We start from the raw sequence: 25,000 nt of genomic DNA, 5'->3' as shown, positions 1-25,000 counted from the left end.
ATCAAACTTGGCTTAAATTATCCTTGGGTAAAGGAGATTCAGGTTTATTCAAATGAAGGGTCGTGCTCCCTTCAAAGGGGAGATAATCAAGGAAAGGCAAAATTAGGGTGCTGGGGTCATTTAAAAATCTTCTTAAGAACAACTGGGCTTGAAAAGTTGAAATTTACATGAAAGCTTCCTGACATAGAGTAAATTCAAGTTCATTAAAAGCATCCCACCCCCCGAAATAGGGTGGGCCACAATAGGGGCTCAAATTTTTACATGTGGATATATAGGAAAAATCTTTAAATCTTAATATCTCTAGAACAATAGGGCCATGATTAGTCATATTATTATGCATCCCCAGGTAATGCAGATTCAAGTTTGTTTAAATTGTGGCTCTTGGAAGTTTGGTGGGTCAACATAGGGGATCAAAGGTTTACATGTCCTTTGGAATATATTGGAAAACATCTTCTCAAGAACAGCAGGGTCATGATTAGTCATATTAATATGCAAGTATCCCCAGGTAGTCTAGATTCAGGTTAGGTCAAACTGTGGCCCCTGGAAGTAGGATGGGGTCACATTAGGGGGGTCACAGTTCTAAATAAGAAGTTTTAAAAATCTTCAACTCAACAACAGCTGGGTCATAATTAGTCATATTGATATGCAAGCATCTTCAGGTGGTTCAAATGAAAAGATGTTCAATTCAAGGGGCCCCAGGGGTAGGATGAGGCCACAATAGGTGATCAAAGGTTTATATGATAATACATGTATCCAGGAAATTAATTATGGGTTAAAAAAAAATTTAAAGAGTAGCTGGGCTGCACTAAGACATATCTTAATGCAAACAATCCCACGTTGTGTTGATTTTAGTTTTTTATTTAAATGATTAACTGTGCCAGGGATGAAGATGTATTAAGTTTATCATAATGCATGTATTCAGGAAAGAAAATCGTCTAAAGGCTCTTCTCCAAAACAGCAAACTCACGTTATAGACACATATTAGTATTGAGGCGTACCCATGTTAGACACATATTAGTATTGAGGCATATCCATGTTAGACACATATTGGTATTGAGGCATACCCATGTTAGACACATATTGGTATTGAGGCGTACCCATGTTAGACACATATTGGTATTGAGGCGTACCCATGTTAGACACATATTAGTATTGAGGCATACCCATGTTAGACACATATTAATATTGAGACATACCCATGTTAGACACATATTGGTATTGAGGCATACCCGTGTTAGACACATATTGGTATTGAGGCATACCCATGTTTTGTGATTGGGGTCTAGGTTGGGGCTGCAGTATTGGGTCAACATTTTCATAGGAATGAAGATTGAAAAAAAAAAATCTTTTTAAAATCACAACAAGTGAACAACAGCAGGGCCAAGGTGACTCAGGTGAGTGATGTGGCCCATAAGCTTGTCTTTATATACTCTATAACTCATATGATACATCTGTACTTTATGGTGAACAATGTATTACAACCTCCTTTTATTGTCTGACTCTTTCTAGGTGGTTTTACACGTGCATGAGACTTTAAAATGTCATGGCTTTCTTATTTGTGAAATTTCCAAGTATTAACACAGCAAGATGCAAATATTTCATGTGATTTAAGATCACCAATTTGAGTTTTACATTTTTAGTGCATTAATATTTGAACAAACCTTTTAAGTATAAAAGCTAAAATCTTTATATTTCCAATGTTTTTTCCTTTGATATTTCCTTATGAATGTGAACAATATGTTAGACAGAATTGAAAGTAAGATATAAATGTAAAAAAGTAATTAATATCATTTTTAAAAGTACATTAAGGTATGAACAGCAATGCTTCATGCCAGCATACTTTGAAATATGCTGGCATGAAGCATCACAGTCCCAAAAGTGAAGTTTATTTCTGATTCAGAAATGAATCATTAATATGAAATTAAATCATAACAATACTTTGCCTCAAGACCATAAACTGAGAATATTCGTTAAGTCTATTCAAATCCAGCTAACTTTTGAAATAATTTTCAGATACAAATAACATTTTCAGTATATGTTTGCATTTGAGTTTTTTATATATATATATATATATATATATATATATATATATATATATATATATATAAATTTATTAAATTACCTGCAGGTTTTCTTAAACATCTGTGCTAGATAAATCTTAAGATATATATTAAAGTAATCAAAATTTTGGCTTGAGTCTATTCTCAGTACATGGTCTTGGGGCCTGGTCAGCTATATACTTAAAGAAGGTAGAATTTATAGGATTTTTTAAATAAAACAACAAAAACTCTAAACATTAATTATAGAAAGGTATACATTTATCTCTAGATAATTACAATTATTGTTATTTCAGAATTAATTCCTTTTTCTCTTCTATAAAAATGAAGGCAAATGTAAACTTGTACACGAGGTTCTTCGATTTTGCTATGCACCAATCTTAGTATTCTCTTCTTCTGCGGAAGATAAAACTGTATACGGTAATTAAAAAATGTATTGCAAAATCAGACGATGGTGGCGATACAGGTACCATGTAAAAAGTGACCAGTGACTTATTTAGTTACTAATATTAGTAAGTATTAACAGAAAAAAATAATATTTTCATTTCTGTGGTCACTTGAGGGTTAAGTTTTATTTAGATAAATGTTTCAAATTACAAGACATATTTACCAGGAATGTGTATTTGCTAGTTGAGAAGAGTTGTTTAATACAATCTCTGCAGTACTTGAGTACTTGATATTAAATTGTATTCTAGACAGGCAATGCAGATGATCTGAACAAGAACAAATGGGTTCTTTAAATGTAGATATAATGAGTGCAAGGTATATTTAAGGGATCAATTTAAAAGGTCTAGACTTAAAAACAAATTACTATACGTAAACAACTAGCTTGAGGATAAAAATGGAGGGAGTACGTTCCATACACTTTTCCAACTTTTATGATATACGGTTCATTACTATTTTGCATCTATTTTGGGAATTGATCTCTGTTTTCCATTTTGATGAAGTATTCATAAATTTCTGAAAGTAACCTTGTTCCAGATACCAGGAGGATCACAAGTGAAGAATTCGTTTAGTGCATGTTTTAAATGTAAACAGCGCTGAATATAATACGTGTATTTACAAGCAATGCGGAACATATGTATCCAATAGAAATGTTAAAAAATTCAAAACACTCCAGATGAAAGACGCACTGAAACAAATTTATAAAGGTGCACCTGCAAATTGATTAAATTTTAGCGACCTCACAGTGATTGACGTTTTAAATATATATTCAATTCAACATGTTCAATTCAATTTATTGGCACTAAAGTACATGTTAGTGTTGTTATAGCCATGTGATATATAAAAATACATTCACACTGGTTACATGATATTATAATTGTAACAAGCCTTTGTTTCTATGGTATTATATAAACTAATTTCTTTTGTAGACGCAAGATTTAGAGGATTCAGTAAACATGATATAATATTTTTGAATACTCAGATCTTTTCTTAATATATATTTTTATATAAGACAGTCTAGTAAAAAATGTTTTTCATCTTCAACACTGGTCTTATAATCAAATGGTAGCAAAATCTGTTTAATATGATCAAATAAATTATGTCAGGTTTCAATTAAATTATTATTTATAATCATAACTTTCTGTGATATTTTACACCGGAATAAAAAATGAAATGTCAAGGCCTTGTCTCTCGCACTCTCATGGTGAACTGGAAATGAAGTATAAGTTAAATAAAACTTTTTGCATAAAAATGGAAGCACAATGCAGCTGGTAAAAGAAAAACCCAACCAAGCTGGCAGCATGATTACTGAGAGATAATTTTTTTATTATATATTCTAAATGTGACCTTAGAAATATATTCTTAATTGTTGCAACAAAAATTTTGATAAAATTGCACATAACTTGTAGAATTTTCATGGAAATATATATTATTATGTTGATGATAAATTATGTGCAGACATAGTTACAGAAGTAACTTTTCTGGTTAAGATAGCGGTAAACCAGACCTATAGACTAGACAGGTCTCCCAAGATTTCCCACAGTGAACTCCTGTCCTCCAACTAGTGCAAATACTGAACTCAAGTTGGGTATTACAGGTCACCATGCATTAACATATTTCTTTGAGTGTAAAATTTTTATTTTATTGGAAATAATAACCATATTTTGAATGTTGCTGTGATTACATATGCTTATTATAATTCTGTTAGTGTACTGTAGGTTGTTGTTGAACTTTTATTGTAAGGAATGTACAACTAGGTCATGTCTCATTCAGAAATATGTCAGTCAGGAAAGGTCAACGTTTGGTTCATTTCAATGTCCAGTTTAAGTACCATTACACCTGATACTTGCCCATTGTCAAGAGTAAGCTGCCTGACTTATAGGTTACTTCAGATTGACACTCAATTGCTGACCATATTTTTTGTGAAGACATCTTCTACGTCATTTCAACTTCTTCTCTAAGAGTGGAACGAATTGTAATAAAATTCTAATTTAGCATACAGTCTTTACTGTGAGTCACATTGGACATTAGGGATGGGGACTTACTAAACAAATATGTGCATACTGAAACGTCATACTTTAAAAAATCCTTTTTTCCAATTCTGGACAAAAATGACAAACCCATATGTTGTCTAATTACCCTAGACATGTACATGAGTATTATCAAGAGGTATATACCCTCCACTAAACCTGGTGACAATTTCTTCTCAGTGTTAGGTTGAACATCCCCCCCCCCTCTCCCCAGTCATACAGTAGGTTGATTTAAAAGTTGTGGCCAACAGACTTTGTGTAATGTGTTAAGAACCACTGTGATTGTCTATCACAAACCTTATCATAAATTAAAGTCTGCTATATACAATGGTTGAGCACTGCTAAATACAATGGTTGAGTGAATGTCATGAGTGAATGTCATGATTAAATGCAACAATTCATATTTGAAATCATTGGTAGCTTGGGAAAAAATCCATTATTGGGGGGGGGGGGTCCTCCACAAAATATAAATTCATGCCAAAGTGGGTAAAAACTTTGTTAAAAGTTAGATTGTTTTTTTCCCTCTCATTTAAACTAAAGCAAGGTATGATATATGTGTAATTTTTAAAGTATGTACTAGTATAGCAAAATTCCTAGAAGTTTATTTTTATTCAAGGGAGAAGAGGAGTGCTGCTGCACTGACTCTTTCAGGAGCCTTAGGGAAGTAAAACAAAATTGTCTGGGTCATATTTCTTTTTAAACAAAGTGGTCATCATGAAATTCAAGAAAGGTTGCTTATTTGTCCATGTCATGCATGAGAGTTTATGACTTATCTACATCAGAAACATGGAGAGAGAAAAGAATTTAGGAGCAGGACTTTGGTGAAGGGAAACTGAAAGGATTTTTCCAAGAAGTAAATTGTGTCCAAATGACTTTTACAAGTCATTCCCTGTAAATTTATAACAGTTTATAACAATTCTATTCATTTATCTGCATTTATTTCCAAGTTTAATACAATTATAATCTTCAAATCCCCAGGATTTTTGCTTCCTGGACAAAAATTCAATCTGCTCTATAAGTTGGCTCCCAATGTAACGTTTGACAAACATGCAATCATTTCAAATTTGATAAATATTATTCATTTATCTTTCTTATGATATTAGAAATGAATAGCTTAAAGTTGATTTGGGGTGAGAAGAAAATTTCCATTTGCTTTACTAATCTCTTTAAGATTTTAGTGCTGGACACAAAGGCTGCATCGTACAATCGAGGTGTGTCATGGACTTAATCGAAATCATTTCGGAAAAGATCCTATCATGATCACTATAGTTAGGAAAATACAAACATCTTAAAGTTTGTAAGTCATAATTCTATAATTAATGATTAAGCTTTCACACATTCATGTTGCACTTCCCTCTGAAATAATTGTGACAGTGTGTTATCCCACTCATTATCCCTAGCTAGTTAGCTAATAATTAATGTATATTTCTTGTTTGAATTTCAGAAGTCTCGAAAAAATATTACACTGCTGTTCCCGTGCAGGGAAGCGGAACTTTTGCTGTGGAGGCAGTGTTTCATACAGCTGTACCTAAATCGTACGGAAAGGTTAGCCATTTGGTTATGTGATCGTTATGCAAATAGAGTGTAGTATTTATCATCTCAAGGCTACCGGTATATGTAGAATAGGCCAAATTCAAAAACATGCTGTTGTTCAAGGCTGTTGCTTTTGAATTGTGCACCACTACCCACATTGACAATAAAGTATCAGTGCATAGAGGTTTGAATCATGTCTGTCAATCCATCTGTACAGGTTTTCTCTAACAATATTAACAGATTTTTCTAAAGTTTGTAGAAGCGTTTATTAAGTCATGATCCTATTCCAAAGTGAACCTGACAATTCCCATACCATTTGAAGAAAGTATTTTATAATGTATATCCAAACTACATCTTTCCCGTGTACTGTTTTCAGATGAATCTCAAGGTTAAGATAAGTTTAAATCTAAATTGGTCTGGTTACTGTGTAGTGCACAGATGTAGAATTTCAAACACATTTGAACCACTGTGAATGAGCTTGAGAGTTGGGGGGGGGGGGTACAGTTTTGTTCAGAGGACATTTTTTTTTTCAAAGGTTGTGAACATTTTATGCAATATGTGTACAAACAAGCTGGTGTACACATGATATTCTCACAATGTCACCTTTAAAGATTTCTCAATTCTTAACATAGTTGATTTTGTAAGGATCAATTTTTTAATTCAGAGACTTTAAGATTTAATGCATAACTAAATTTTCCTTATGACAAGAGTGTGTCATGATATTTAACAAATACCTTTTGGAAAGGCTCAAGTTAAAAGGGATAAACATTATAAAATTTACCTTTATACCATAATATTGTAATGCAGGGATTTTTAGAACATGATGTTAAACACAAATGTTAACTTTCAAACAAGGTCATTTGGACAGCCACATTTCTGAGAGTACATTGATTTGTTGTATGGAAGTGTACATCACAGGAAGATTATTTTGTTCACACTGAGATGCCATGGTAAATTCAGATCTCAGCTAGCATGGAAGATACAAGGATTGAGAGAGAACATTAGAAACCAAAGTCATTTAGAAAAGGTCAAAATGTATGCAAGACTGTGATGTTTAAATACTTTCAGGATCTCAGATATACTCAATTTGGATGGAAGGGTTCAAGTTGTAAAACAGTACAAAGTTAATGTGCATTGATTTATAGTTCAGAGTTCCTGATAGTTGAATCCTCCCCTCTTGAACATGCCCTGTGACATCTATGATATCATAATGAGGGAGGGGGGTCATATAAACTTTTGACTAGTGAAAATTAGGGGCAGATTGTGAAGACCTAGCAAAGAGAACAGGAAGGGGGGAGCAGAGAGGTCATTCTAACATTTGATGAGTGATTGATGTTAGACTGTAAAGTAGAGGTCAGGGATGAGGAGGGGGGCGTAGGTTGTAATCACTTAGATATTGATGAGGAGGGCGTAGGTTGTAATCACTTAGATATTGATGAGGAGGGGGTGGATTGTAATCACTTAGATATTGATGAGGAGGGCATAGGTTGTAATCACTTAGATATTGATGAGGAGGGGGTGGATTGTAATCACTTAGATATTGATGAGGAGGGGGTGGATTGTAATCACTTAGATATTGATGAGGAGGGAGTGGATTGTAATCACTTAGATATTGATGAGGAGGGCGTAGGTTGTAATCACTTAGATATTGATGAGGAGGGGTGGATTGTAATCACTTAGATATTGATGAGGAGGGGGTGGATTGTAATCACTTAGATATTGATGAGGAGGGGGCGTAGGTTGTAATCACTTAGATATTGATGAGGAGGGGGTGGATTGTAATTACTTAGATATTGATGAGGAGGGCGTAGGTTGTAATCACTTAGATATTGATGAGGAGGGGGTGGATTGTAATCACTTAAATAGGGATGAGGAGGGAGTGGATTGTAATCACTTAGATATTGATGAGGAGGGGGTGGATTGTAATCACTTAAATATTGATGAGGAGGGGGTGGATTGTAATCACTTAGATATTGATGAGGAGGGGGTGGATTGTAATCACTTAGATATTGATGAGGAGGGGGTGGATTGTAATCACTTAAATAGGGATGAGGAGGGGGTGGATTGTAATCACTTAGATATTGATGAGGAGGGGGTGGATTGTAATCACTTAGATATTGATGAGGAGGGGGTGGATTGTAATCACTTAAATAGGGATGAGGAGGGGGTGGATTGTAATCACTTAGATATTGATGAGGAGGGCGTAGGTTGTAATCACTTAGATATTGATGAGGAGGGGATGGATTGTAATCACTTGGATATTGATGAGATGGGCGTAGGTTGTAATCACTTAGATATTGATGAGGAGGGGGTGGATTGTAATCACTTAGATATTGATGAGGAGGGGGTGGATTGTAATCACTTAGATATTGATGAGGAGGGGGTGGATTGTAATCACTTAAATAGGGATGAGGAGGGGGTGGATTGTAATCACTTAGATATTGATGAAGAGGGGGTGGATTGTAATCACTTAGATATTGATGAGGAGGGAGTGGATTGTAATCACTTAGATATTGATGAGGAGGGGGTGGATTGTAATCACTTAGATATGAGGAGGGGTGGATTGTAATCACCTAGATATTGATGAGGAGGGAGTGGATTGTAATCACTTAGATATTGATGAGGAGGGGGTGGATTGTAATCACTTAGATATTGATGAGGAGGGGGTAGATTGTAATAACTTAAATAGGGATGAGGAGGGAGTGGATTGTAATCACTTAGATATTGATGAGGAGGGGGTGGATTGTAATCACTTAGATATTGATGAGGAGGGAGTGGATTGTAATCACTTAAATATTGATGAGGAGGGGGTGGATTGTAATCACTTAGATATTGATGAGGAGGGAGTGGATTGTAATCACTTAGATATTGATGAGGAGGGGGTGGATTGTAATCACTTAGATATTGATGAGGAGGGGGCATAGGTTGTAATCACTTAGATATTGATGAGGAGGGGGCATAGGTTGTAATCACTTAGATATTGATGAGGAGGGAGTGGATTGTAATCACTTAGATATTGATGAGGAGGGGGTGGATTGTAATCACTTAGATATTGATGAGGAGGGGGTGGATTGTAATCACTTAGATATTGATGAGGAGGGGGTGGATTGTAATCACTTAGATATTGATGAGGAGGGGGTGGATTGTAATCACTTAGATATTGATGAGGAGGGAGTGGATTGTAATCACTTAAATATTGATGAGGAGGGGGTAGATTGTAATCACTTAGATATTGATGAGGAGGGGGTGGATTGTAATCACTTAGATATTGATGAGGAGGGGGTGGATTGTAATCACTTAGATATTGATGAGGAGGGAGTGGATTGTAATCACTTAGATATTGATGAGGAGGGGGTGGATTGTAATCACTTAGATATTGATGAGGAGGGCGTAGGTTGTAATCACTTAGATATTGATGAGGAGGGGGTGGATTGTAATCACTTAGATATTGATGAGGAGGGGGTGGATTGTAATCACTTGATCACTTTTATGTAATTATGATATTTATTGATTACTAGAAATTATGTCCAAAAAGTATCAGTTTAAAAAAAATTTGTTGAATGATGAATTTGAATGCCTATATTTAAAAAAAATCCCTCTTTTAGGTCTTGGTATTAGAGAATGGAGCCTATGGGAAAAGAATGGGGAAAATCTGTGAGGTGTTGAAGATTCCTTACCACATGGAGGGATTTGCAGAAGACAGCAAGGTGACAGTGGAACGAGTGGAACAGATTCTACGGAATGACCCATCATTCTCCATGGTAGCCATAGTTCACTGTGAGACCAGCTCAGGAGTTATCAATCCTGTTGTGGAAGTGGGACAGAGTATTAAGAAAATTAAGCCAGGTAAGATGGAGCTACTATACAGTGAAACACATTTATATGGCAAACCCCCAGAGCCAGAATAAACAGTTCATTTTAACCAAACTTCATTATACAGTAAAACACAGTTATAGTGAACCTCTAAGGCCAGTGAAAAACTTCATTATAACCAAACTTCATTATACAGTAAATCACGGTTATAGCGAGCCTCCAGGGCCAGTGAAAAACAGTTCATTATAACCAAGCTTCATTATACAGTAAAACACAGTTATAGTGAACCTCCAGGGCCAGTAAAAACAGTTCATCACAACAAAACTTCATTATACAGTAAAACATGGTTATAGTGAACCTCCAGGACCAGTGAAAAACAGTTCATTATAACCAAACTTCATTATACAGTAAAACACGGTTATAGCGAGCCTCCAGGGTCAGAAAAAACAGTTCATTGTAGCCGGACTTCATTATGTCCAACATTTTCCTCACATAAGGGAATAGATATCACTTCGCATTAAGCGTGAATTCGTTATAAACATGTTTTAGGCCACATCAATTTGTAAAATAGTTCTTCGGATTTTCAAACAAAAAAAGTGAGGTGAGAGGGCGAAATTATTTTACAAATATTATTTTTAATTTTGGAGATAAAAATTATGAGGCGAGCGAATACAAGAAATATAAATATTTTTAATTGAATTAAGTGTGATTTTAAAAAGCGGGCGCCTAAAAATAAAGATCTAAAATCCTCAGATATCATTTGTTTACCACATAAACTTAATATTTTTCAACTTTGTTGATATAGTTTACAATAAATAAGAAGTATTTCAGGTTTCAAAGACTTATTTTCTTTATACCTAATACATGTACTTTGCAACATTAACTGATAAGGTCTTTTTCAAGAATTTTATTTAAGTTTCATTTCTACAAACTTTCGATTCAGAGATATGCATATTGCTAGGGACACATCCAGTTTTGACATTCATTGCAAATGCAATATCCATTGCATCGCTTTGAGCATTTTCTTGAATTTTGATAGGACATCACCAAACCTTTTGTGAATTTGTCGTTAACTGTCGGTATGGTTTAAAATAGTCATCGATCAGTACCCCTTGCTTGTTGTAAGAGGCGAATAAATGGGGCGGTCCTTCAGATAGGACTGCAAAAACTGAGATCCTTGTCACAGCAGGTGTGGCACGATAAAGATCCCTCAGTGCCATAAGCGCTGAGCATAGGCCTAAATTTTGCAGCCCATCACCGGCAATGGTAACGTCTTTCATGTGAGTGAAATATTCTCAAGAGAGACTTCAGTCAATATATAGGCTAATCAAACAATCAATCATACGCTGTCAATGTTCTCTAAATAGTGGCATCAAATAGTGCTTCAAAAGTTTCATCGGCTTCCAGTTCGATTCCAGCATAAGGAACAACTTCCAATCCAGTGTTATGAAGTATCGTACATATTAAGATAGACATCATGAATAACTTAACCGTATTACACTGTTAGGAAATTTCTCGAGAGCCGCGCTTCTGTCATTTCTCAGCATATACATCAAGGTTATTTGTGCGCTTGTTGTAAAACCTAAAAAAAATATTTACGGATATTTTTGAACATGCGGGCGGATATTATTTTTTGATAATATTATAATTTGGATTTGTTACAAATAGAAGCGGCGAATCCGACGAACTAGATTACAAATTGGCATGGCCTTACTGTATTTTGCAATACTATATCAGTTTTTTTGACATCTGAAATATTTTAAAAAGTTTTTCAAGAAAAGATATTTTAATTGTCAGTGCTTTATTTTTTGGTATTTTTACCAGTAAAATGCATTTATCCCTCCTTATTTTATGCAAGTTTGAGTAATGAAAATGCAGGCAACTTTTTAGCTCACCTGAGCAGAAAGCTCAAGTGAACTTTTTGGATCGCCTGTTTTCCGTCGTCTGTTTGTAAACTTTTTACATTTTCGACATCTTCTCCAGAACCACTGGGCCAACCAAACTTGGCAAAATGCATCCTTGGGTGAAGAGCTTTCAATTTTGTACAAATAAAGGGCCATGCCTCCTTCAAAGGGGAGATAATCACAAAAATGCAAAAATATGGTGGGGTCATTTATAAATCTTCTTCTCAAGAACCACTGGGCCAGAAGAGCTGAAATTTAATTACATGAAAGCTGCCTGACATAGTGTAGATTCAAGTTTGTTAAAATCAAAACCTCCAGGGTTACGGTGGGGCCACAATAAGGGATCACAGTTTTACATACAAATATGTAGGGAAAATCTTTTAAAATCTTCTTCTCAAGAACCATTGGGCCAGGAAATTACAAATTCACTTGAAAGCTTCCTGATATAGTGCAGATTTAAGTTTGTTAAAATCATGACCCCCGGGGGTAGGGTTGGTTCATCATAGGGGATCAAAGTTTTACATACGAATATATAGGTAAATTCTCCTCGAAAACCACTGGACCAGAAAGGTACAAATTTACACGACAGCTTCCTGACATAGTACAGATTCAAGTTTGTTAAAATCATGACCCCTGGGGGTATGATGGGGCCACAATGGGGATCAAAGTTTTACAGACAATTATATAGGGAAATCATTAAAAATCTTCTGAAGAAGAATCTCTGGACTAGAAAAGTTTACATTTACATGAATGCTTCCTGACATAGTGCAGATTCAAGTTTGTCAAAATCATGCACTGCTGGAGAAGGGTGGGGCCACAATAGGGGATCAAAGTTTTACATACAGATATATAGAGAAAATCTTTAAATATGGGCCAAGGTGACTCAGGTGAGGAATACGGCCCATGGTTTTTTGGGTTTTTTTGGAACAAATTTTTTATCTGCTAATTAATCAGGGCAGCACTGGGATTCACCACCCTTTGGTAAATAATAACATTATACAGAGTCCCATTTCATCATTGTAGACTGTGTGTACTTTGTGGATGCTATGAGCAGCTTTGGAGCAGTTCCATTGGACCTCGAGAGTGGTAACATAGATTTCCTGGTCAGTTCAGTCAACAAGTGTCTTCAAGGAATTCCGGGGTTTTCCTACGCAATAGCAAAGATTGAGCAGCTACTGCAATGTAAAGGTCAGAATCTCTTCAGTTTATAAGCTAAGGATAAAGTGTGCCTCTAGTAGTTAGCTTCTGCATGGTTATTGATTTAGTGCAATCCATGTTTTATTTGGTTTTGGGGTTTGATAGAATTTGTTGAATTCTTTATTCAAATTTAAATTTACATAGGAAGGGTAGCATTGTATATTTTTTCACTTTTTCACAAGATGTATAGAGTAAATTCTTCACACAATTTTTTTTTAATGTAAAAGTTCAGGTGGCGCTTTTGACATTATATTTTTGTACTATCTCTCTCTGACAGGGTGTAATGTAAGTAATGCAATCAGAAAATTTAAGTATTAAACCAAGGTTTTATTAACTTGTTTTGCTCTGGAGAGGAATTTTTTTGAAGGATATACACTATATCCTCTTGTATATAGCATGGAGCTTTGGGCTCATGGGTAATAACTTACCAGAGCTTTCCTGGCTCAATGTTTGTTGGTCTAGTTCTTTAGTAGTATACATTTTCACATTTTCATATTCTATAGAACAGCAAGACCAATTTTACTTATCGCAAAGCATTCTTGTTTGGCGAAATTCATATTCATTCAAAAGACCAGGCTCATTTCTAAATCTAGAAATGGTGTATATTAGATGGGGGGGAGGGGTGTCATTTAAAAATCTTCTAGGGACCTGGCCCAGAAAAAAACAAAACTGTTTGTGAAAGGTTCCTTATCCAAGTGCATTCTTTTCTTTTTAAGGAGGAATAACTTTCATCTGATATGGATGGAAAATGAAGGACATATACAACAATAATTTTTTGAATTAAAAACTTTAGAATTTACCTCATGTACTTTGAAAATATGGTTTGAAGTAGAAAGTGATTGGGGGGGGGGGGGGGGATAAAACCCTTGCTAGATAAGTTCCTGAATGCCTACATTATTTAGACCACGTATAGAATTCAGATATAAAAAAAAGATTGAAGATTTGTTAACATTAGAATATTTGATGTATTATACTACATATGTTGAAAGGTTATTTATAATGTGAACGATTATTCATCTCTTTAACTGTTAGACAAAATGCATTTATCATCATATACACAATGTACTGAAATATGAAGTTGCAGAAATTACAGATAAAGATCGATCACTGCATGCTCACTGTTTATGTGCATGTGCAACAGAATTAAGCAACAGTATCACTTGATTTTCAAGAAATTTGATTTAAATATTAAAATCATTGTGCAGGAGATCACCTGTTTGCATAGGAGATTTATGTTGTGCAGTGGACCCACCAAAATTAGAACAATAAGAATATTATGTGAAAAAAATATATCATACTGGATGTTGGAAATCGATAGTCTGTCATTTCCAGTGTTTGGAATTTATATATTTTGTGTTAGAAATTTTTCGTTGAAAGTTTACATCATCAAGAAATTATGTCATTTGATGTTTTTAGCTCACCTGAGGCTCTAGTGAGCTTTCCTGATCAAAACTTCCCGTTGTCTGTTGTTGGTGTCGTAAACTTCACATTTTCGTCTTCTTCTCCAGAACCACAGGGCCAATTTCAACTTGGTACACATCATTCATAGGTGAAGGGGATTCAAGTTTGTTCAAATGAAGGCCCCCTTCAAATGGGAGATAATTATAAAAATGCAAAAATAGGGTGGGGTCATTTAAAAATCTTCTTCTGAAGAACCATTGGGCCAGAAAAGTTGACATTTACATGAAAGCTTCCTGACGTAGTGCAGATTCAAGTTTGTTAGAATCATGGTCCATGGGGATAGGATGGGGTCACAATAGGGGATCAAAGTTTTACTGTGAGTATAAAGGGGAAATCTTTAAAAATCTTCTTCTCAAGAACTACTAGGCTAGAAAAGTTCAAATTTACATGAAAGCTTCCTGACATAGTGCAGATTTAAGTTTGTACAAATCATGGTCCCCAGTGGTAGGGTGGGGCCTCAATAGGGAAAATCTTTTTTAAGAATCTTCTCAAGAACCACTGGTCCGGACGAATTCAAATTTACATGGCAGCTTCCTGACATAGTACAGATTCAAGTTTGTTGAAATCATGGTCCTCAAGGGGGAAGGGAGGGGGGTTGAGACCACAATAGGCGATCTAAGTTTTGCATGTGAATATATAGGGAAAATCTTTAGATATGGGCCAAGGTGACTCATGTTAGTGATGTGGCCCAGGGGCCTCTTGTTAAAAATGATAGGGTCATTTTCAACTGAACGCAGAGAATAATAGTGTAATTTTCAACCAAACACAACACAAATATTCTTGGATGAGGGAGGTTCAAGTTTTTGAAAATGAAGGACCAGGCTTTCTTCAATGAGATTGATTAATTGGTTGTATATTGTTTAATGTCCCACTTGAGAATCTTTCACTCATATGGAAACGTCACCATTGTCGGTGAAGGGCTGCAAAATTTGGGCTTATGTTTGGTGCTTGTGGCCATTAAGCAGGGCAGGATCTTTATTGTGCCACACCTGCTGTGACAAGGGGCCTCTGTTTTTACGGTTTCATTCGAAGGACCTTCCCCCATTTAGTCGCCTCATACGACAAGCAAGGGGTACTGAGGACCTATTCTAACCCGGATCCCCACAGTTTATACAGGGAAATATCTTTAAAAATCTTCTGTAGAACAGTGTGTGTACAATTTGTCAAATTAATATGAAAGCATCATTATGAGTTAAGATAAACTATAGTAACTGCTTTTGTGGACAGTAATGTTTTAGATTCAAGTTTTAAGATTTAAAATTATAGGTTTTTTAGAATCAAGTTTGTTAATGAGCAATGGCTAATTAATTGATTATTTTATAGAAAGCATCTCAAAAGAAATTCTTTTAAGATTATGTTGTTTATTATGAACAATATTTATTTATCATATACAGAATGCATTCTGGAAAATTTGTAATGTGTAAAAGTCAAGACAGATAATCATTTGTTATTTAATACAAACAGGAGGAACAGGAATAAATAGGCCTTTGTGACTCAAATAAAAAAATCGTTGTTTTTAATATATAAGTTATAAAGTATCAGTGTAGTCAAATGAAGTTGGGCACAATTTGAATAAGTGAAGAACATTTCCAATTTGATGAAGACAGATTATTGCAGTTCTGACCTCATTTTGGGGGGTTAAAATGCATTACTGTGTGAAAATGTTTGCCGAGATGCCACATAATTGGTATGGTCCCTGTTATACCTTTCTGTAGTCAGCAATACAATATCTAAGACTGCATTCAATCATAAGTTCAGCATGTACTCTGTCTGAAAAAATAAATTGGTTTCTCTGTTATGTACAATTTCTTTCTTGTTTGGTATTTATGCCATCTTTTAGTATATAGCAGATACAATATATATTTCTATACTAATTTTAGTATATAGCAGATACAATATATATTTCTATACTAATTTAAGTATATAGCAGACACAATATATATTTCTATACTAATTTTAGTAGGTGTTTTGGATTCTTGGTGTTAATTAATGAGGAAAGCTGTTGTGAGAAACTTATATATGATTTAACATAATACATGTAATAATTCAATCCCCCCAAACAAAGATTTGATGAAAACATTGTGTATATATTATATTTATAATGAAGTTGTTTACCGGAGATTTTGACTAGAATTTTTTACATTCAAGTAAATTATGGATACTTTTTTTTAATTTTCATGGTGTTATGTTGACATTGTCCAGAGTATATTGTAAAAACTCTTTATTCTTCAATGAGCACAAATCTATTTCTCGCCATCTAATGTGCCCTACGGGAGGTATTAGTACAAATTCACTATTTCTAGTCAGCTAATGTGTAGGGGGTATAAGTCCCATTAGAACAGTTCTAGTTTATTTGACTATTTTTAATGTCCTTTTCTGCATCTAGGGCTGGTTACAGCAGAGATACGGAGGTGTGTCCTTCCCTATAAACAGTAGAATTGATGTAGAGAGCCTAGCTGATCATTTATAAAGGAATGTCAGTATATTGTCATGTCATGTTAAATTTCATTTGATAGTGACATGATCATAGCATTTAATTTCACATTGGTGAGAGAAAGCTGTGTCTAGCCCTACATGGATGTATGTAAAAGTATTCAGTCCTAAAAAGGGGGGATATGCATTATTTTGATATTCAAGCAAATACAAAAATAGGTCTTGGTAGATAAAATTCATTTGAGGAATAATTTTTATTCATTCATTGAATGTTGTATTTGTAGGTAATTCACGCAGCTTGAGCCTGGATCTACATGATCAATATGATGGTCTGGAGAAGACTGGGCAGTTCCGATTTACTCCCCCGACACACTGCATGCTGGCATTCTGTCAGGCAATCAAGGAGTTTGAAGAAGAAGGGGGAGTTGTTGGAAGATCTAAAAGGTATTTCTTGAGAATATAAGGCCCTTAATATTAGCTGAAAGTTGACAATAGCATGGCCCTACTACTTATTTGCATAAGGATAAAATATCTAAGTGAAATGGATTAGTATCAGCTGGTAATGTCTATGATGTCAGGTAATTTATTGGAAGATTCAGTAACTTACTCTTTGACTGTTTGTTTGTCTGTTCACTTTAATCAAGTCAAAACTTTGAACTAGATATGAGAAGCTTTATTCCAAATTAAGATCATAGGTCAAGATGGAAGTTCAAAGAACAAAGTACGCTTAGCATATGAATTCAGCCCAGTAGAATCAAGAAAAATAAAGTAGAAGATGACACATTTTTACCTATTGAAGTCATTTGGGGGCAACACCCTCTCTTTAAATATACAAATGAAATGGCACCAAATCATCCCATATTAGAATAATAAACGTCAGGCTGTACCAGGATCATAATTTCTTAACCAAAACATCTACCTGACTACCAGAATATCTTTCAATTTCACATTCATTTGGAGAAAACATGAATTTTTGTCAAGGCCATAACATCCTAATGGATAAACAGTTTCATTCTGTGCACTAATGTTGTTTACAACAATAGAGTGTGTCTTAACTTTGACAAAGTTAGGAAACTTGTTTTCTGTAACTGTAAGGTGACCCCAGACTTTTATGGCAGTAATTTCTCGCACATAAAACTGCTCATAACTATCACACAATTTTTATTTCTTACATAGATGGAATTAATCTTGAAGCAAATTATATGACTGTAAAGATTGCATACTTGTTGATGTCAAGTGATAGACATGGACTCAAGTTCCTGTTAAGACTATTTTTCAATAAACATCAATGACTGCATGCATTTGATTGGATCATGCTGTTTTATGTAACTTTGCTTTAAACATACTGTCTTTGATTTTATTGCCTTAATATCTTAATGCGTGCAAATTACATCTTATTAAAATGCAAAACGTGCATCAATTTTCCATGAGCATAAATTTTGTAGACGTATGTCTGCTTTTGAAGATTGATATTTCAAATAACACATTGCTCTAATAGATGATTTTAACCATTTCACGCTCTTGTATAAAGATGTCGTCTTGCTTTAACTATTTCAGATAACGCTGTTGTATAAAGATGTCGTCTTGCTTTAACTATTTCAGATAACGCTCTCATATAAAGATGTCGTCTTGCTTTAACTATTTCAGATAACGCTCTCGTATAAAGATGTCGTCTTGCTTTAACTATTTCAGATAACGCTCTCATATAAAGATGTCGTCTTGCTTTAACTATTTCAGATAACGCTCTCGTATAAAGATGTCGTCTTGCTTTAACTATTTCAGATAACGCTCTCGTATAAAGATGTCGTCTTGCTAGCCAAGGTTTCCCAGTTTGCTGCACTTCCCAAGTGAAGCAAAAACCCTTAGCTAGCCAAGATGTAAATTGTTAACACCGAATAGTTATCTTATCTGTTTGCAGTGTAATGGCAAACTTGAAAACAAAGGAGTTCTGATATATTCCCTCTCTGTCAGAGTTACTTAAGAGAGCAATTCTCTTTGGTCTAACTTGGTTTTTATTCTATGATAAAATACCAACACTTAGGGAGTTATTTTCCAGCAAATTTGATGAAGTTAGAATTTATTAATGTAGTTGTTATGATAAATAATCTACGTGTTCTGACAGACTCAGGCAACTGACCCATAAAACTGAATGTTAGAAATGTTGTCCCTATAACTGCCTATACTCCTATCTTTTGACAGCTATTACAATAAGCTTATTTTATGTCACAATCATATATGCTTACTTCACCTTTACATAAGAAATGAATTTCATTTTTATACACCCGTCAAAGATGGGACGTATTATGGTATGGCATCGTTCGTCTGTCTGTCTGGAAATTGTAGGCAAAATACAAAATGAACTGTAAACTCCAGGATCTTACAGCTTGGTACATTTGATAACCACGATGAGAGGAAGATGCCTATTGTTTTTCAAGGTCAAAGTCAAGGTCGTAATATCACTTGGTAGGAAAACCTTGTAGGCAGGTACAGATGGAACCGTAAGCTCCAGGATCTTACAACTTAATACTTTTGACCACCATGATAAGAGGAAGATGCCTAATGTTTTTCAAGGTCAAAGGTCAAGGTTGTAGTATCAGTTAAAACCTTGTAGGCAGAATACAGACCAAATTATTGGGACTAGGACCATTAAACCCATAACGCTCATGCCAAGTGGATGATGCCTTTTGTTCTTCAAGGTCAAAGTCGTAGTATCGCTTAGTAGGAAACCTTGTAGCCAGGATGTATCGACGGAATCGTTGGGGCTAGGATTGCCAAACTTGGTACATATACACCTTATGCCAAGTGGTGGATGCCTATTGTTTCTCAAGGTCAAGGTCATAGTATCACTTGGTAGAAAAACCTTGTTTTTGTTTTGGATACAGATATTGCCCTGAAATTTAGTCACAAGCTTCCTCTCAGAGAAATACAAGTTCAGTTTGCATTTCAGCTGGATTGGCACCATGGCCTACTTTAGGGGTAAAAGTAGGACAAACATTTTTCCAGATTTTCTTCTGTTATGAATACAGGAATAGCCCTGAAATTTTGTCACAATCTCCCTCTTAGAGAAATACATAATCAGTTCACACTTCAACTTGATTGGTGCACTGTGACCTACTTTAGGGCTAAAGGAAGTAAAATATTTTTCTGGACTTTTTTCACCATGGATACAGATATTGCACTGAAAGTCTAACGGGCGTATATTGTACCGTTGGCAGTACTCTTGTTGAAATTACAAGTACACGAGAGTATGAACTGCAACGCTTAACGCCACTGACTGAACAGTATCTGTTAGCGTGTCATGAAGCAGGCCGGCATGAAGTTATAAAGCTTATACCTTCTGCATTTTCAAAAATTTATTTTTTTTTTTTATATTTTTTATATTTATATTCTACTTTTTTTTCCTGTCAGAATTCCTAGTCTTTAAAATGGATGTACTATATTTATCAAGATTCATACATGCATTGTTCACAACTGTACTGCATTCATGAGGAAATGGCTATCATTGCAGATTCTAAAGATATCAAAGGCAGAAGCATTGGAAATGTAAATACATAAAATTGTATGTAACTGCAATAGAAAACTGATGTGAGTTGGAATGTTTTCTGCAGATACAGAGAGAACCGGAGAATACTACAGGAAGGGATGAACAAGCTTGGATTCGAAGAGTTCCTCAGTCCGGACCATGACGGATATATCATTACCTCATACAAATTCCCAAAGGATCCCAATTTTGACTTTAAAACTTTTTATAGTAAACTGAATGAAAAAGGTGAGTATATTTTGTCTGTTGTTGTGGTCAGTTAAAAAATAAGTTTTAATTATAAGTAATATTAGCTTTAAATCTGAAAATTCTATTTTGTTGTAAATATGTGCTAATTAGATAGTTTTGTATGTAACTTTAACCATATTCATTGATGAAATCAAAATTAAGTTTAAGATTTTATCAAAATAAAGATTTCGGTTCTGTTGAATATATAGCATTATACAGAAAACAATTTTTGTACTGGAAGACAATAATGTAATTTTACTTCATTCAAAGCATCTGGATATGTTTTCTAACACAAATATTACATGTAATAACAAAAGTTTATAGACCTTATCTTATTCCTGTCATTGAAATACTAAATCTCAACTTTGCATCAAAAAATGTTGACACCAAAATGAAAGCTAGTATTACTTTAACAGCTCTTGCTAGTTCTTCATGTACATTGGGCTGGTAATTTGATAAAAACATCATTTGCCAAAGACCTCATTATCTTAAAATAATCCTTTAAAATTTTGAGAAAATGAAGGGTCCAGCAAATTGAGATCATAAGCAAAAATTGTGAGTTATTTTTTTGAGAAACATCGATTTTGATATTTTTTTGATGTGAAAAAAAGAAAAGAATCAATATTTCTATGAAATCATCTTCGCTAACCAAGGGTTACAATCCACGGTGCTTCTCTATAGAGAATAGAGAAACACCGTGGATCATCACCCTTGGCTAGCGAAGATGCTATGAAATATGCTTGGTCAGATAACTCCCTTTACTCGTATTAGTGCTTCCTGCAGCCATTACATTAAGCTCATTTCACATCACCATTTTCCCATCTATATTCAGTATTCAAGTATGCGTAAAAATGTGAGTCAGTTATATTCAGAAGTCTGTCAATGCATATAAACATACTGCATTTTATTCTTTACAGTTTATTGACATGTTCTGTTTAAATGTCTCATGCATACTGACTGGAATTGTGTACCTAAACTTTTTAAGGTTGGCAAGACCAGGTATTCTAGAGAAAAAAAAGTTTAGACCGGAAAAGTTTTTACTTATGATACATGTTTCAGTTCCTGTTTACTACAAGGGTAGCTTCTTTGAAAAAATCACGTGTTGCATAGATGATAATGTCTGTATAATCTTTTATGTGAAATTCCACTTTAAATTCAGTCAACTTGCCAATACCCTTGAAATACAGCACATAAACTTGTAACAATTAAGAAAACTGTCAAAGCTGGTATGACCGAATTTTGTCCTTGTAGATGTATAATGATAAACTTGGGTGAGTGCAAGGCTATAAATTTATAATCAGAGGGATGCTTAAAATTCCTAAAGTTCACTGCTTTGTTGTCACATGGTCCAGAATCTGTCCGAACCCTACATCCTTGAGGCTTCAAGAATTCAAGTGTAGATGCATCATTCCATATGATTGAGAATACAACCCCACCCCACCCACCCACCCCCACCCCGCCTTCAATTTGTATATACATATATGTATGTATATATATATTTGTATAAAGCTTTGTAAATTTTTCATATCCATATTGCCTCAAGCCACAGGTTCTGAGTCCACTTCCATGTATGAAAAGGGAAATGAGCAAACTTTTTGCATATGGCTTGGGGATATATTTTCCAAGTGGATTTTTAAAGTGGATGTTTTGACCATTATGTGTTACTGTCAAATCTCGGAGCATGACCTGTAGGCTCTTCTTGTCATGCTTATGTCCACAGCATCAATGTGTCAAATCTCAGAATATGTCTTGTAGGCTCTTCTTTCGTCAATTTCTTTATTGCCTTGCCTGTGTCCACAGCATCAATGTGTCTGTCTATGTTGCTCTGTTTGTCTTGATCTGTATACTTCACTGATACCCCCGACATTGTTACAGACTGCATTATCAAAGGTCAATAAATGTGTCGATTTACTTCAATTGTGATGTTTCCTAAGGGACGAGATAAAAATCTAAATTCAAAAAGTTAGGGGAGATAAAATCTTCCATAAGTTTCTGTCATCCGACATCGATTATATTTCAGTGGAAAAAGGAAAAAGACAAGCCACTGTTAAAAACCACATGATAATATTACATGTTAATGAACATTTTAAAACAGTTTTAATGTACATTTTCATAAATTTTTTGAATAGTAGAAAAAGTATGCAGATTGTTATTTATAATCGTATGTTTTTACTTGTCAATCGATTAGGTTCAGCATTCATCATATTTAGTTTTAAAGGGGGAGGGGGTCTTGGTGAAAACTATGTGAATTTAGTTTTTTGTCAGCTGACATTGAACTTTTGATCTCACCCCTAATAGTCCATCACCATTAAACACCCATGTTTACTTGTGAATGAGCCTTCAAAGATTTAATATGTTAGGGTCAAAAGTATACAGTAATTATAACCCCCTTTGAAAAAGAGGGGGCATATTGTTTTGCACCTGTCGGTCGGTCTGTCTGTCTGTTGGTCGGTCTGTAGACCATGTGTTGTCCGCTCAATATCTTGAGAACCATTCACTTGATGATAATGATATTTCATATGTGGGTTAGTTATGAGTGGAAGAGGATCCCTATTGTTTTTCAGGTCAAAAGGTCAAAGGTCAAGGGTCAATCTACTCTGGGCATAGGAATATAATGTCCGCTTAATATCTTGAGAACCCTTCGCTTGAAAGACATCAAATTTGGAACACTGGTACATCCTAAGGAGTAGATGACCCCTATTGATTTTGAGGTCATATGGTCAAAGGTCAAGGGTCAAACTGGGCATAGGAATATACTGACCATTCAATGTCTAGAGAACCCTTTGCTTGACAGACATCAAACTTGGTATGCCAGTACATCTTCAAAAAAAGATGACCCCCATTGATTTTGAGGTCACATGGTCAAAGGTCTAGGGTCAAACTGGACATAGTAATATACTGTCCGTTAAATATCTCGAGAACCCTTTGCTTGACAGACATCAAACTTGATACACTGGTACATCTTCAAGAGAAGATGACCCCTATTGATTTTGAGGTCACGTGGTCAAAGGTCAAGGGTCAAACTTGACATGGGAATATACTGTCTGCTCAGTATTTTGAGAACCCTTTTCTTGACAGACATCAAACTTGGTACACTGATACGACTTCAGGAGAAGACGACCACTATTGATTTTGAGGTCACATGGTCAAAGGTCAAGGGTCACACTAAACAGGAATATACTGTCTGTTCAATATATTGAGAACCCTTCGCTTGACAGACATCAAACTTGGTACACTGGTACATTTTCAGGAGAAAATTACCCCTATTTACTTTGAGGTCACATGTTTAAAGGTCAAAGGTCAAACTGGACATAGGAATATACTGTCCGTTCAATATCTTGAGAACCCTTTGCTTGACAGACATCAAACGTGGTACACTGGTACGTCTTCTGAAGAAGACGACCCCTATTGATTTTCAGATCACATGGTCAAAGGTCAAGGGTCAAACTGGACATTGGAATATACTGTCTGCTCCATATCTTGAGAACCCTTTGCTTGACAGACATTAAACTTGGTACACTGGTACATCTTCAGGAGAAGATGACACCTATTGATTTTGAGGTCGCGTGGTCAAAGGTCAAGGGTTAAACTGTACATAGGAATATACTGTCCACTCAATATCTTGAGAACCCTTTGCTTGACAGACATCAAACTTGGTACACTGGTACATCTTCAGGAGTTGATGACCCCTATTGATTTTTAGGTCACATGGTCAATCCACTCTTGACATAGGAAGATATTGTCTGCTCAATATTTTGAATTGATGATACTACTCTCAATTAAATGATGTGTGTGTGTATAACCCTTTTCAATTTTGCACCATGGGGGGCATATGTGTTTTACAAACATCTCTTGTTTTGATTTAATATGAAATTGAATATCCTTAAAATGAGATGGTTGCATTTCTCAAGAAATGAAAACAGGAAGCATGAAAGTGCCTTTCATTGGCCTGTCATGCATCACAGAGTAAGGCAAACTTTATCAGTAGGAGTCTTTTATCGACCCAAGGCAATGGAAATTACACTTTGTTATTGCTTACATGTACCTTAGTGAACCACAGTGTAAATTTTAGCTTACCTGTGCCAAAGGCTCATACAAGCTTTACTGATCAAAGTTTAAACATTACTTGTCTCTCTCTTCACATCTTATAGACTTCTGCTTGAGATTCAAGTTTGTTAAAACCATGGCCCCTGGGGGTAGGATAGGGCCACAATAGTGGATCAAAGTTTTACAGTTTTACATACAAATATATAGGAAAAATCTTTAAAAATCTTCTCAAGAACCACGGGGACCACATTTACATGAAAGTTCCTGTCGTAGTGTAGATTCAAGTTTGATAAAATGATGGCACACGGGGGT

At 35.1% G+C, this 25,000-nt stretch overlaps 1 protein-coding gene across 4 annotated transcripts in view; it reads left to right on the top strand.

The window, feature by feature from the left end:
- LOC125651440 (2-aminoethylphosphonate--pyruvate transaminase-like) overlaps positions 1-25,000 on the top strand; it is a 38,135-nt gene that overhangs the window by 4,241 nt on the left and 8,894 nt on the right. Inside the window, exons 2-8 of one of the 4 annotated variants that reach the window (XM_056165090.1) lie at positions 5,148-5,195; positions 5,710-5,742; positions 5,976-6,076; positions 9,670-9,910; positions 12,805-12,969; positions 17,157-17,316; positions 20,481-20,641. In XM_056165090.1, the coding sequence (XP_056021065.1) occupies position 5,195; positions 5,710-5,742; positions 5,976-6,076; positions 9,670-9,910; positions 12,805-12,969; positions 17,157-17,316; positions 20,481-20,641 (862 nt within the window). In that variant the 5' untranslated portion in view covers positions 5,148-5,194. Of the gene's footprint in view, positions 1-5,147; positions 5,743-5,975; positions 6,077-9,669; positions 9,911-12,804; positions 12,970-17,156; positions 17,317-20,480; positions 20,642-21,892; positions 21,913-25,000 lie in introns of all 4 variants that reach the window. The other 3 variants (XM_056165089.1, XM_056165088.1, XM_048880029.2) reach the window with 3 other exon arrangements.

Source organism: Ostrea edulis, chromosome 5 (assembly GCF_947568905.1).
Source record: "Ostrea edulis chromosome 5, xbOstEdul1.1, whole genome shotgun sequence".
NCBI classification, from domain to species: domain Eukaryota; kingdom Metazoa; phylum Mollusca; class Bivalvia; order Ostreida; family Ostreidae; genus Ostrea; species Ostrea edulis.
The sequence above is the reverse complement of the archived record's forward strand: the minus strand, read 5'-3'. Positions and strand labels throughout refer to the sequence as shown.